The sequence below is a fragment of the Ornithorhynchus anatinus genome, chromosome 12 (genome assembly GCF_004115215.2).
Source record: "Ornithorhynchus anatinus isolate Pmale09 chromosome 12, mOrnAna1.pri.v4, whole genome shotgun sequence".
Taxonomy (NCBI): Eukaryota; Metazoa; Chordata; class Mammalia; order Monotremata; family Ornithorhynchidae; genus Ornithorhynchus; species Ornithorhynchus anatinus.
The window spans coordinates 58,085,021-58,098,754 of NC_041739.1; the positions used below are offsets into that span (position 1 = coordinate 58,085,021).

A 13,734-nucleotide genomic window follows, 5' to 3' on the forward strand; every position below is an offset into this window, starting at 1 on the left:
ATCGTTCCTATGGGGAAATGGGTTCCAACCGACCGCCTCGCTTGAGCCGAAGGAGCCGACCTCCCAGTCCGCTGACAACAAGGCCCCGACCAAATTTAATCTACACACAGGGTTTGTGCTGTTTGGCGGAAACCAGAAAGCTGGTCGGGTCTGCGCTGCCTGATTCCAGGTTCCCCATTACCTGAAAACCTGCCCGATCTGTCCTTTAAGATGAAGGATGCGTTTAAATCATGGTTGGAAGGACCTGGGTTCTAATGGTGGCTCCGCCACCTGTCTGCCATGTGACCTCGGGCAAGTCACTCCACTTCTCTGGGCCTCAGTTACCTCATCTGTAAAATGGGGATTGAGACCGGGAGCTCCTTTTGGGACAGGGACTGTGTCCGACCCGATTTGCCAGTATTCACCCTGGTGTTTAGAACAGTGGCCGACACATAGTAAGCGCTTAACAAATTCCGCAATTGTTATTCTTTATTATCATTTAAAATGTGGCAGGAATTGTACTTCTGTGAAGGTGAGGGTGCATTTTTTAAGCTTGTCGGGGCCAGTAGAAATTAAGACTCTTTAATGCTCCTCTTCTACTATGGTAATGAGCTCTCTGGAGACAAATCACAGCAAAAGGAGCTGGAGAAATCCGCCACTCCACAACCACACCGAGCGGTTTCTGCCACGGACTACAGATGAAAGAAACATCGAACGTCAGGCTTAAATAAAACACAAAAGGGAAAAGCTTAACCAACTGAAGACATTCGGGGAAAATAAAAAAAAGCATTTTCGTTTTCGAAGCCACAGACCGTACTTGGCAAATTGTCCTCCCCATGAGCTGAGGAGGAAGTTTACTGACTTGTTATTTTAAAGTGCTTTCCGCCAAGATCTCCATCACGACCATCGTCACCGGTGGCATTTACTGAGCGCTTACTATGTGCAGAGCACTGTACTAAGCACTTGAGAGAGTACAACAGAGTTAGCAGACGTAGTCAATGATCAAAAGTCTTCCCATTCATTTTCGAAAAATTTGCACTGAGAGAACAAAGGCTCATGGATTTTCAATGAGTGAAAATATTGAATATCTTTTACAGAGTGCTCTTACAGTACTCATCAGAAATATCAAAATAGTTGAAAATGCAAAAGACCACATACTCAAAAACCGTGGCTAATGTATAAGACTAGAATGAACAAATCTACCTGCCCCCCCCCGCCAATAAATAGTAAATTAGTGAAGACAATTGTTAATTTCACAGAGTTTATTTAGAAAAAAAAAATAAGGATGATGGCATAGCATCAAACTCAGCCATTCTTCACGAATGTGTTAAAGTTCTGGGTAATAAACACACGCATGTAAACTGGAAATGCACTTTAAAACAAAAGCATAGTGAGTATATTGTGGCTCAAAGAAATGTAGGTTAAGGTGAAATGGGATATTTGCTATCCTACATGTTCACAGTTTAAAAACAGAATTTGGAGAGCCATCGCCGATTAAGGGGACAGAGAAAACACCACACAGACGTTAATTGAACCTTTTCAAATCAGTTATTCTCACCTAGCACACATTCTGTTTAGAGCATTCATAGATATGAAACAACTTACACATGCATATACGAGTTTTGAAAAGTAAACAGCACACAGTCACTGATTTGAGGAAAACTTAGACAAGAGGTAGAATTCGTGTCAACCTTCATGATTTTCAGAAATAAGTACTTCCCAATCAGTTCATTCTTTGTCATATCAAAGATCCAGCTTCCCTGTTCCTTGAAGACCCCATCTCTGTGAGTGATAAAAGCATTGGAAAACACAATTATTCAATGGAGGTTTGGGCAGAGAATCAAAAGTCTGAATTTTCTGGGCTGTATCATACTTTTTCTCCTCCTCTGAGTGCCTCAAGAGCCTTTCCCTGGCCCTTATAGAAATGTGGGAGATAAGGGTTTGCTTTATTTTTAGGCTTAGAAAACAGCTAAGAAGTGCCTGGATGTGCTTTGGGGCCAAAGTGAGCCCCACGTGGGACAGGAACTGTATCCAACCTGATTAGCTTGTATCTACCCCAGTGTTTAGAAGAGTGCCTGACACATAATAAGCGCTTAACAAATACCATAATTACTTATTCTATTATTACTAAAGGCACACAGGTCCTTTGAGGGTGCCTTGGGACTCCGAGTAGGGGCCACTGCCAGCTCTCTGATTGGCAGGGGCCTGGTACACTGCATATACTTCACACGACCATAGCCAGAATGGTATTCATCATGGCTCAATTTACTTGAATATGGTTGTGTACACTGTGAACCCCTCCTGTGGTCTGGAAGCTCTTGGGGGGCAGGGATCACGCCTACCAACACTTTCATTCTTTCAAATGTATTTACTGAGCGCTTACTGTATGCAGAGCACTGCACTAAGCATTGGAAAGTACAAATTCAGCAGTAAAGAAAGAATCCCTGCCCACACCGGGCCTACAGCCTAGAAGACTTGCTGTAGTGTGCTTTCCCAGGTATTTAGGAGGGTGCCCTGCACTCAGGAAGTGCTCAACAAATACCACTGATTGACCGAGTACTTTGCCAGGGGACGCAATTATAAATTGGGTTCTTACTTTTTATTCGGAGGAATTTCCAAGCCGGGGCCACGGGTGAGGTAGTCAGACCCCAAGGGGATGATGTGGGTGTTTCACCACGGGATATCTCGAGGTGTGTTAAAAGGGGGTCAGGGAGGGACCCGCCTCTCCCTCCACCCTCACTGATGATGGGCGCTGGGCTCGACCTGAAATTTCCATTCAGCTTAATCAATCAATCCAACAACCATATTTATTGAGCTCTTACTGTGTGCAGAGCACTGTACTGAGCACTTGGGACCTTACGATATTACAGAGTGGGTAGCGACATTTCCTGCCCACAGTGAATTTAGGGTCTAGAGTGGAGAGACAGGTGTTAATATAAATAAGTTACAGTTGGGGCATAAGCGCTGTGAGTCTGAGGGAGGGATTAGAAAGAGGTTAGAATTGAAAGGATATGGTGGGGTTTCCCCAGTAAGAGATTTCTTAGAGAAGCAGCGTGGACTAGTGGATAGAGCCCCGGGCCTGGAAGTCAGAAGGTCAAGACTTCTAATCCCAGCTCTGCCATTTGCTTGCTCTGCGGCCTTGGGCAAATCATTTCACTTCCCTGTGCCTCAGTTCCCTCATTTGGAAAATGGGGATTAAGACCATGAGCCTTATGAGGGACAGGGACTAGACCTAACCCGATCTGCTTGGATACGGCCCAGCGCTTCTTACGGTGTCTGGTACATAATAAGCACTTAATAAATACCACAATTATTATTATTATTATTATACTGCACCCCCAGACTGGACCAGGGACCCCTCCCCTTCAGCCGGGGTGAGGACTCAAGGCCTGAAAACTCAAACCTCCTTAACAATTAACCATAATAAATAGGATAATGGTATTTGTTAAGCGCTTACTATGTGCCAAGCACTGTTCTAAGCGCTGGGGTAGATACAGGTTAATCAGGTCGGACACATCCCCCATCCCACAGGGAGCCCAGGATCTTAATCCCCGTTTTACAGATGAGGTCACTGAGGCGCTGAGGCCAGGCGTCCGATGGCTCTTAAGACCCGGCGGAGAGGGTTGTTAGACGGAACCCCCCAGGGGCTCCTGGATTCCCTCGGCGGGCCCGGGCGACGTCCTCGGACACCGTTAGAGGTCACGTACTTCTCGGCGGGAGATGCCGCTGGTCAAGACCGGCGTTCTGGAGACCTCGGGGTGGAGCTCAGAGGAGACGAGGAGCGCAGGGAAGACGTGGGGAGACCGTGCCGCCGCATCTCCTGGATTGCGCGTTCGCTGTCAAGATCGGAATATGGTGACCCTTGAGGAACTTGAGATTATATATATTTTCTTTTTGGCGTGCGCGAGCGTTCAAATTCTAGAGGAGCGGCGTGGCCTAGTGGAAAAAGCCCGGACTGGGGAGTCAGAGGACCTGGCTCTGCCACTTGCCTGCCTTGTGACCCTGGACAAGTCACTTCACTTCTCTGGCCCTCAGTTCCCTTATCTGCAAAATGGGGATTCAATCCCTGTTTTCCCTCCTACTTAAGACCGTGAGCCCCAGTTGGGACCTGATGCTCTTCTATCTCCCCCAACGCTCAGGAGGCCACTTGGTGCATGGTAAGTGCTTAACAAACACCACTGTTATTATTACAACATAACTACATGGCATAATTACATAATAATAATAATAATAGTATTTGCCTGTGGTGTTTGCCACTGGTCTGCTGTGTGACCTTAGGTGAGTCACTTCACTTCTCTGTGTCCCAATAACCTCACCTGAAAAATAGGATTAAGACTGTGAGCCCCATGTGGAAGCAGCGTGGCTCAGTGGAAAGAGCACGGGCTTTGGAGTCAGGGCTCATGAGTTCGAATCCCAGCTCTGCCACTTGTCGGCTGTGTGACTGTGGGCAAGTCACTTAACTTCTCTGTGCCTCAGTTCCCTCATCTGTAAAATGGGGATTAAGACTGTGAGCCCCACGTGGGACAACCCGATTCCCCTATGTCTACCCCAGCACTTAGAACAGTGCTCGGCACATAGTAAGCGCTTAACAAATACCAACATTATTATTATTATTAACACGGACTGTGTCCAACCTGATTAGCTTGTATCTAGTCCAGCGTTTAGTACAGTGCCTGGCACACGGTAGAGGCTTTAACAAATACCATTAAGAAAAAAACCCCTACATACATACATTTTTGAGGGGTTGACACATTAGCAGATACCAGTGTTAATTTATAAGCATTACAGTCTGGGGTTTTAATGCTCCCACCACAGCAATAGCTATGTTGTGGCATAACGTAAGGACCTGGGTTTTAATCCTGGTCCCATCACTTGTCTGCAGTGTGACCATAAGCAAGTCACTTCCCTTCTCTGTGCCTCAGTTCCCTCATCTGATAAATGGAGATTAAGGCTGTGAGCCCCATATGGGGCAACTACTCCAGAAATTAGAAAATTACTTAGAAAAGTACCTGGAGAATAGTAAGCACTTAATAAATAGAATGTGTCTCTTCGTTGTTGTACTGTACTCTCCCAAGCTCTGAGTACAGCGATTTGCACACAGTAAGGGCTCAATAAATACGATTGAATGAATGAATGAAATACCATTAAAAAAAGAGACGAAGCAGACTTCCTTACCGTTCAAACCTTTCAGTTGTCAGTTGCCTTTTCAAAACATCATAGTCAGTTTGCAGCTGGGCAACTTTAGTTCGGAGCATGGCGGTCTCTCGATTATGACTGGTTCTGAACACACACACACAGAGAAGTCGCGGAAAGCAGTGAAAAAGAGTCTTGGGAGAGTTGGCATTTTCAAGAGAGAGACACTTCTGGAAGGACACTGAAGAGCTGCGAAGCAGCATGGCCTCGTGGAAAGGGCATGGACCTGAGAGTCAGGAGAACTGGGCTCTTATCCAGTTCTGTCGCTTGCTTGCTGCCTGACTTTGGGCAAGTCTCTTAACTTCGCTGGGCCTCAGTTTCCTCATTCACAAAATAGGGATGAAACATCTGTGGCATTTCCCTCAGACTGTGATCTCCATGCAGGAGAGGGACTGTGTCTGATCTGCTTATATTTTATCTACACTGGCACTTAATGCAATGTTTGGCATCAAAACACACAAACCCCCAGTCCAGTTCTGGAACCAGAGAAAGAGGGGACACCTAGGGATTTTCTGGGTCCAAAATACAGAAAACATTTCCGTTTTACTAGGTGTCAAAGAGCACTGTCCGATGGATATCCCACACTCAATACTAGGAGACAAAGTGAATCCCTTTTCAGTTTCACTAGGTGTCAAAGAGCTCTGTCTGATGGATATCCCAGGCTAAATACTAGGAGACAAAGTGGATCCCTTTTCAGTTTTACTAGGTGTAAAAGAGCACTGTCCGATGGATATCCCTCGCTAAATACTAGGAGACAGAGTGGATCCCTTCAAAACGTTCTTAGGACCACGTGAACTTCCAATTCGAAGTCACCAGAATAAGAATGGTCCAGAATAAAGAATAATGGTCTAGACCAATGGCGATAATGAAGGAAAATGGACGAGCCTAAACTGATCTGGTGCAAGGTTAGTGGCTAGTTATCTGTAAAATGAAATAATGCCTATTTTCCCAGATTGCCAGTTAACCCGGCGCACATTATTTTATGTGGGCTTGGGCTCCTTTGGCGACATTTCCAATTTCAACTACACAGGTCCTTGGTCGGTGAAGGGCGCAGACCCTGGAAAGCTCAGTGTTTACCAGGGAGAGACACAACAGCCTTGAGATACAAATCTTCAAGAGAGACAGTTCCTTCTAGCTCCATGAGAACTCGGGCGGCAGTTCAGCGGCGCTCCGGACGCTGGCCCTGATCTGCCTGACATTTGAGTAGGTGGTCTGGCATTCTGTGGGCTGCCCCGAACCAAAAGACTGGCGTTCCTCGGAGAGTGTAGTCACCGAATGAGGGACCCCGCTCAGATGGGGGAAAAGAAAAAAAAAATCAGGAAGCAGCATGAAGACCTTAATTATTTTGAAACGTCTATTCCCAAATCATCCTAGCTAATGAAGGGAGTATTTCAATTTATTTCTATTAATGTCTGTCTTCCCCTCTAGACCGTAAGCTCCTTGAGGACAGGGAATGTGCTTACCAACTCTGTTCTACACTCTCCCAAGTGCTTAGGACAGTGCTCTGGACATAATAAGTGCTCAATAAATACAACTGATTGATTCAAAATGAGGACAATCGCCCCAGCCCCACCAGAATATAATAATAATGCTGGTATTTCATTCAATCACATTTACTGAGTGCTTACTGTGTGCAGAGCACTAAGAGCATGGGAGAGTACAATACAGCAATAAACAGACATACTGCTTGCCCGCAGTGAGAAGCACTTACTATGTGTCAAGCACTTATCTAAGCGCTAGGGTAAATACAAGCTAATCAGGTTGGACACAGTCCCTGTCCCGCATGGGGCTCGCGGTCTTCATCTCCATTTTACAGATGAGGGAAGTGAGGCCCAGAGAAGTGAAGTGATTCGCTCAAGGTCACCCAGCAGATGAGTGGCAGAGTCGGTATCGGAACCCAGGTCCTTCGAACTCGCAGGCCCAAGCTCTTTCCATTTCCATTTCGTGTGTACGAGACCAACAAGAGAAAGGCATTGGCCTCACACCCTACTATGAACGGGGGCGCTTTCAGAAACTCACAGTTTGCTCTCTGAAAGTGTCAACTTGTCTTTAAGAAGCTGAATTTCGGAATCCTTCTCATGGGAGGTTAAGTGGTTATGGAACTCTTTGTCTCTGTTGGTAGCTAACAAGGTTTCGAGGTTTTTAACCGAAAGCCTCTCGCTGGATAATTGCTTCTTCAGCAGCTCTGACTCCGTCCTCGCATCGTCTAGTTCTGCCAGGACCTATCGAGAAACAAAATAGGAACGACTTCGATGCGATGGTAGCCGGCTTTACAGCCGAGATCCATAAAGGGTTATAAAGTGTTGGCTGGATGCTAAGGATTTATCGCCTCCTTCAACAACGTTGCAAAGCCAAACGCCCCTTGAATTAAGGGGTGCAGTCACCAGGAGGAGGGTGTCAACCTAAAGGTGGGATGAGGAGGTCAGCGCTTTGGGCCGGGGGGTGGCCGAAATAGCAGTCAGACAGTCGGGCCCAAGGGATCAATCAATCAGTGGGATCTGTGGAACGCTTACAAGGCGCGGAGCATTCGGCCCTCGGGAGAATTCGACACAACAGCACGAACAAATTCATTCCCTGCCCACAGTGAGCTTACAGGCTATGGCGGGGGAAAGACATTACTATAAACGCAGAATTTATAACATACGATTTAAAGAGGTGCACATAAATGCTGTGGGGGTGAGGGTGGGCGAATATCAAATGCCCAAAGGTCATAGATGCAAGTGCCAATCCAAAGGATCTTAGGAAGGACGGGAGTGAGGGGGATGGGAAGAGGGTCAGAGGTGGGTGGCCCTAGAACTCTTTCCAGTCCCCTCTCCTCTTTCTCCACAAATTCTCCTGGTCCTCCTGGCTAATAATAATAGTAATAATAATAATAATCGGGGTATTTGTTAAGCGCTTACTGTACGACAAGCACTTTATTAAGCGCTGGGGTAGGTACAAGATAATCAGGTCCCACGTGGACCTCACAGTCTAAGTAGGAGGGAGACAGGTATTGAACCCCCATTTCGCAGATGAGGAAACTGAGGCACAGAGAAATTAAGTGTCTTGCCCTAGGTCACACAGCAGGAATGTGGCAGAGCCAGGTTTAGAATCCAGGGCCTCTGACTCTCAGGCCCATGCTCTTCCCCTAGGCCATGCTGATTCTCTACAGAAGGCTAACTGTGATTTTAATAACCAATATCTGATAACCAATGTTTTTTAAGGATATCTTTCAAATAGGACCAAAAAAAAAAAGACTTCACAAAGAGGTGTGCCAAGAGGCATTTCAAGACAATAAATCAAACGGCTGGCCAGTCATTTAAAACATGTAAAAAATTTTTTAAAATGTCACTTATGAAGTGGGCTAGATTTCTTGTAACAAGGACAATTGATCCAAATTAAGTAGCTATTTAAGTTCGAACTAAAGTTCTAGTATATGTCCCAGTATTGAATAAAACAATTCGCACACCATGAGAAAATTTGAAATCCATGTTCTATTGATAGACATAATTCCAAGGTTTTGGAAAACTTCAATTTGACAAGGCCCAGTGTAAAAATAAACGTAATGTTTTATACATATTTTTCCATTTGAAATGAATAACGATTTAGAACTAATTGTCAAGCTGTGGTCTGCTCAACACACATTCTGAGCCATTATTTGAGATGACTAGATTTCAGAAAACCCAGAAGCAGTGTGGTCTAGTGGACACAGCACAGGCCTGGGAACTACAGGACCTGAGTTCTAATCCCAGCTCTATCACTTGGTGGCTGTGTGAACCTGGGCAAGCCCCTTAACTTCTCTGTGCCTTTGGCATTTTCCCCAACCACAAGGAGCTTACGCTCTAACGGAGGAGGCAACATAAAACTATTTACAGGAGCCGTCCAAAGAAATCATCAAACGTACAATGGAATCAAACCCCTCGTCTACCTGCCGACCTCTCACCCACATCCTACTTCTGGCCTGGAACACCCTCCCTCCTCCTATCAGATAACTGCTCTTCCCCACTTCAAAGCCTTATCGAAGGCCCATCTCCTCCAAGAAGCCTTCCCTGACTAAACCCTCCACTCTCTTCTCCAACTCCCTTTTGTGTCGCTCTCACTTGCTCCTTCATTCATCCTCCCTCCCGTCCCCACAGGACATATATATACAAACAGGTATATATAGATACGAATAGACTAGATAAATTGCTATATATAAATCTGTAACCTATTTATTTATTTATATTAATGTCTGTCTCCCCCTCTAGACTGTGAGCTCGGTGTGGGCAGGAATGGATCTGTTTGTTGTTATACTGTCCTCTCCCAAGCACTCATCACTACAGCGCTTTGCACACAGTAAGCACTCGAGAAATATGAGCAAATGAACAAATGAAGAAATTCCGGCGCCCGAGGACAGCTGAATGGACTTTTGCATCTTACCCTTTCGAACTCGATGTTTTTGGAGGCGAACTGCCGCGCAACGACCTCTTTGCTGGAATCAAGTTTAATGCAGAGTTCTCGGACCGACGACAGGTCGGCCAGCGCGGACGACTTCTCGTCTTTCTCTCGCCGGAGTTCTTCCTCCAGCCTGGCTTTGGCTTTGGCCGCGGAGGAGATCTGAGACTCATACGCTTGATGAGCACTCATGTGCTGGCAAAGGGAAGACCGAGACGTGCCATCAGCCAAGGGGTTCTACTTCCACGTTCCATCAGTGGGGGTTCTTTCTCTCCCGTTAGAAATTCCCAAAGCCCTGGGGCGGGCGGGGGGACGAGACCCTGGCTGCGACTGAACGAGGTCGTACAATGGGGCTCCCCCAGGCTGGACCCAGGACACCCCTAGAAATGGCGGGCTTTCTCCTCGAGGGCAGGAATGGGATGCTCTCTCTCGCACCTTCCCAGGCGCCTCTTACAGTGCTCTGCACAGCGTAGGTGTTCTCTGCTGTGCCACTGATGGATCGCTTGATTGATCAGAGGCTCATAATCCGAACTTCTCCGCGGAAAAGACCTCTCGCCTCCGTACACTCCTGCCAATGGAAGCGGGGTAGCTTCAACCCCTCGGATCGGAACTCCTCCAAATGGGAGATGGAGCAGAAGTCTTCAGACCAATCATTTAAAAGCTTCCACGCCCGATGCTAAAATGGAGGTTTCTCCATTTACGGAGTCTATGATCTCTCTGCCCCCGCACCCCGTGGCAAGGAATGGCCCAAACTGGTGCAGGCCTGGGCCACCTTTAACCTCCTGTAAGAGTCAGTCAGTCAGTCAGTTGTTTTTATTGAGCACTTACTCTATGCAGAGCACTCAACTATGGGCTTGGGAAAGTCCAATATAACAATAAACAGACACATTCCCTGCCCACGACGAGTTTACAGTCTAGATGGGGAGGGTGGATCCACCGTGGGCTAGTAGGCAGAGCCTGCACCTGGGAGTCGAAAGGACCTTGGTTCTAACCCCGGCTCTGCCACTTGTCTGCTGTGTGACTTTGGGTAAGTCACTTCACTTCTCTGTGCCTCAGTTGCTTTGTCTGTAAAATGGGGATGAAGACTTTGAGCCCCATGTGGGACAGGGACTGTGTTCAACCTGATGAGCTTGTAACTACCCCAGTTTTTAGTATACTGCCTGGCACCTAATAAGTGCTTAACAAATACAATTTTATTTTTATTTTTAAAGGATTCACACAGTTTTGGGCCCCTAAAGACCTACTGGCTGGCTGGCTGGCTGGAGCATTACCTCACCTTGTTCAGACCTCTAAGGTGTGCTGACCCAGCCCCAGGATTCTCTTCTGAGCCCCAGGGTCCAGCAACTACCCCGTCAGTGATTCCCGGGCCCAAGATAAATCAAAAGAGAAATAGTGTGGCCTAGTGGAAAGAGCACAGGCCTGGGGGTCTCTGACCCTGGGTTCTAATTCTGGCTCTGTCAGTTGTCTTCTGGGTGACTTTGGACAAGTCACTTCAATTCTTGGCACCTCAGTTTCCTCATCTATAAAATGGGGATTTAAATCCTACCTAGACAAGGAGCTTCATGCGGATTAGGGAGTGTGTCCAACCCGACCACCCTGTCTCCCCCTCCCCCTTCACCTCCCCTCAGCTAAGCCCCCTTCACCTCTGTTCCCCCCCCCTTCCTTCCCCTCCCCTCAGCACTGCGCTCATTTGTATATATTTTTATTACCCTATTTATTTTGTTAATGAGATGTACATCCCCTTGATTCTATTTATCGTGATTATGTTGTCTTGATTCTGTCCGTCTGTCTCCCCGATTAGACTCTGAGCCCGTCATTGGGCAGGGATTGTCTCTATCTGTTGCCGAATTGTCCATTCCAAGAGCTTAGTATGGTGCTCGGCACATAGTAAGCGCTCAATAAATATTATTGAATGAATGAATGAACCCCAGTGCTGAGCATAGGGATGGCCACGTAGTAAGTGCTTAATGCCTTTTTTTTCTTAAAAAGGCGGGGAATGGCTATTTTTTAAGCCACCTTACTGGCCCTGGATCGACTTTAATAGAGGAAGTTAGCTGCTACCTCCTGAATCTCCTTCTCCAGGAACTCCACTCTCTCTCTCAGGTGCCTCCTATCCGTGTCGACGGAGAGGAGTTCAAGTCGGATTGAACTGCTTTCTCCCTCGGCGTGATGGGCCTTGACCTCCCAGTCTTCAGCTTGGCTGTGAAGCATCTGAAATTTATCTAGCAGGTCCCGGTTTTCTTGCTCCTAATTGAAAGCAAAATCACTTTGAAGATGACTCCGGTATGAAAAAGGAGGGAATGAGGTTGGCCACCCGAGACATAGGACCCGCTCCAAGCTGTCCCTTAGACGGCAATCTCCTCCAGGGCAGGAATGGGATTCTCTACCTCTATCGTACCCTCCCAGGTTCCTCTTACCGTGCTCTGCACACAATAGGCGTTCTCCATCAAGCCACTTATGGATCGCTTGATTGATCCGGAAGCCCGCAATCTGAATTTCTCCGCGGGGAAAAGGCCCCTCGTCTCCGTACTCTCAAACCAACGGAAGTGGGGAAACGCCAGCCTTTCGAAGGGGAACCGCTCAAAATGGAAGGTGGCGGAAGTCTTCAGACCGATCATTTAAAAGCTTCACGATCCGGTACTAAAAGAGTAAACGACTCCACCGGGGGTGGGGGGTGTCTATGATCTCTCTCTCTGCGTTGGGGCCAGGTTCCCACCTTTGGAAGGGAGCAGGAAGACTTCGGCATCCCCTTTAGTGCGGTCCTCAGCAGCAGTAAGCGATTGCGGAGGTGGGGGTGGGGGCAGACCCGGATTTTATTGTGGAAATCAACCGCACCTTGAAGGCCCAGTGACGTGACCCACTCCCCTCAACAAAAGCCCCCCAGAAGTCATCCTAAACAGCCCCGCCCGGGTCCAACCGAAAAGGGAATTTTCTCACCTTCGTAGCTATTAGGCTTTCGAATCTGGACACTTCCGTTATGTAATTATGAACTCTGCTTTTCATTTCTTCTTTTTCCCGCACTGCTGCTTCCAGTTCAGCTGTGATGGCCTGCAAAATGGCCACCAGTAAAGACAAAGTAATAAGATGACGGTACCACACTTAAGCGCCTTGCACATCGATGGATCTGTCTCCTGTTGACTGGGAATCTTGATTTAACCTCTGGTTAAGAGGTAATCAAATCCTGCATTTTAACAAATCTTCTGAGAGACTTAACTGGTGGAAGAATGTTGATAATCACAATAATAATAATAATAAAAAAGGTTTTTCTTAAGCACTTTTAAGTGCCAAGCACTGTACTGAGGGCTGGAGGAGATATAAGATACGTAGGGGGCTCACAATCTAAGTAGGGGGGAGAACAGGTATCGAATCCCCATTCAGCAGAAGAGGAAACTGAGGCACAGATAGGTTAAATGACCACCAAGATCACACAGCAGGTAAGTGGCAGAGATGGGATTAGAACCTAGACCCCCTGACTCCCGGGCCCATGTTTCTTCTCCGCTGATTCTCTATAACAATCACGGCAACGATGATGACATTTATTTAATAAATACCAAACAACGTTTTAGGCTCTGGAGTAGAGACAACAGACACAATCCCTTTGCCAGCCACAAAAAAGTTTCCGCTACTTTTTCAAATCTATCTTGGAACGCCATTCAGATTAAGCTCATAATTTAAGAGTTACTTTTTCCTCACAAATATAAAGGCTTTTGCCAACCACAAAAGGTAGCGGTCGAAGGTTAACGTCCAAAGAATAAGATCAGTCCTTCACTATGAGAGGCTCAGAAACATAAGTACACGTTGGGCGAAGCCGCTTCCACTCTGTGCTTAGCGAGTACTTAAAGGGCATAAAACACAGCGTTTAATAAATACCGTTAATATTGATATTTGTATTCCGCTGTTTGTCCATTATTTGTTCTGATTAGCCTATCTGTAAATATTTTCCTGTCTGCCTTCCCTGACACAATGTAAGAACCCCTGACTGCTTGATCGATTGTGGGCAGGGAATGTGTCTTGGGCTTCTGTTGTGCTTGGCAGACCATACTCAACCCCAAGAAGAACCGCACCCCCTTTTCCTCCCTCCCTCCTGAGGACGAAAGAAGCAGGGTGGTCTAGCGGCTAGAGCACAGGCCTGGGAGTAAGAAGGACCTG

General features: G+C 46.9%; 1 protein-coding gene across 3 annotated transcripts in view; it reads right to left on the reverse strand.

Annotated features, from left to right (window-relative positions):
- Positions 1–450: 450 nt before the first annotated feature.
- The window catches only part of CEP135 (centrosomal protein 135), a 46,723-nt gene continuing 33,439 nt past the window's right edge, over positions 451–13,734 (reverse strand). The window contains exons 20-26 of one of the 3 annotated variants that reach the window (XM_029077014.2): positions 12,523–12,633; positions 11,647–11,832; positions 9,571–9,780; positions 7,192–7,394; positions 5,155–5,259; positions 1,585–1,761; positions 451–671 (exon numbers count right to left, since the gene is read on the reverse strand). In XM_029077014.2, coding sequence (XP_028932847.1) covers positions 527–671; positions 1,585–1,761; positions 5,155–5,259; positions 7,192–7,394; positions 9,571–9,780; positions 11,647–11,832; positions 12,523–12,633 — 1,137 coding nt within the window. In that variant the 3' untranslated portion in view covers positions 451–526. Of the gene's footprint in view, positions 702–1,508; positions 1,762–3,686; positions 3,816–5,154; positions 5,260–7,191; positions 7,395–9,570; positions 9,781–11,646; positions 11,833–12,522; positions 12,634–13,734 lie in introns of those variants that run through there. The other 2 variants (XM_029077013.2, XM_029077015.2) reach the window with 2 other exon arrangements.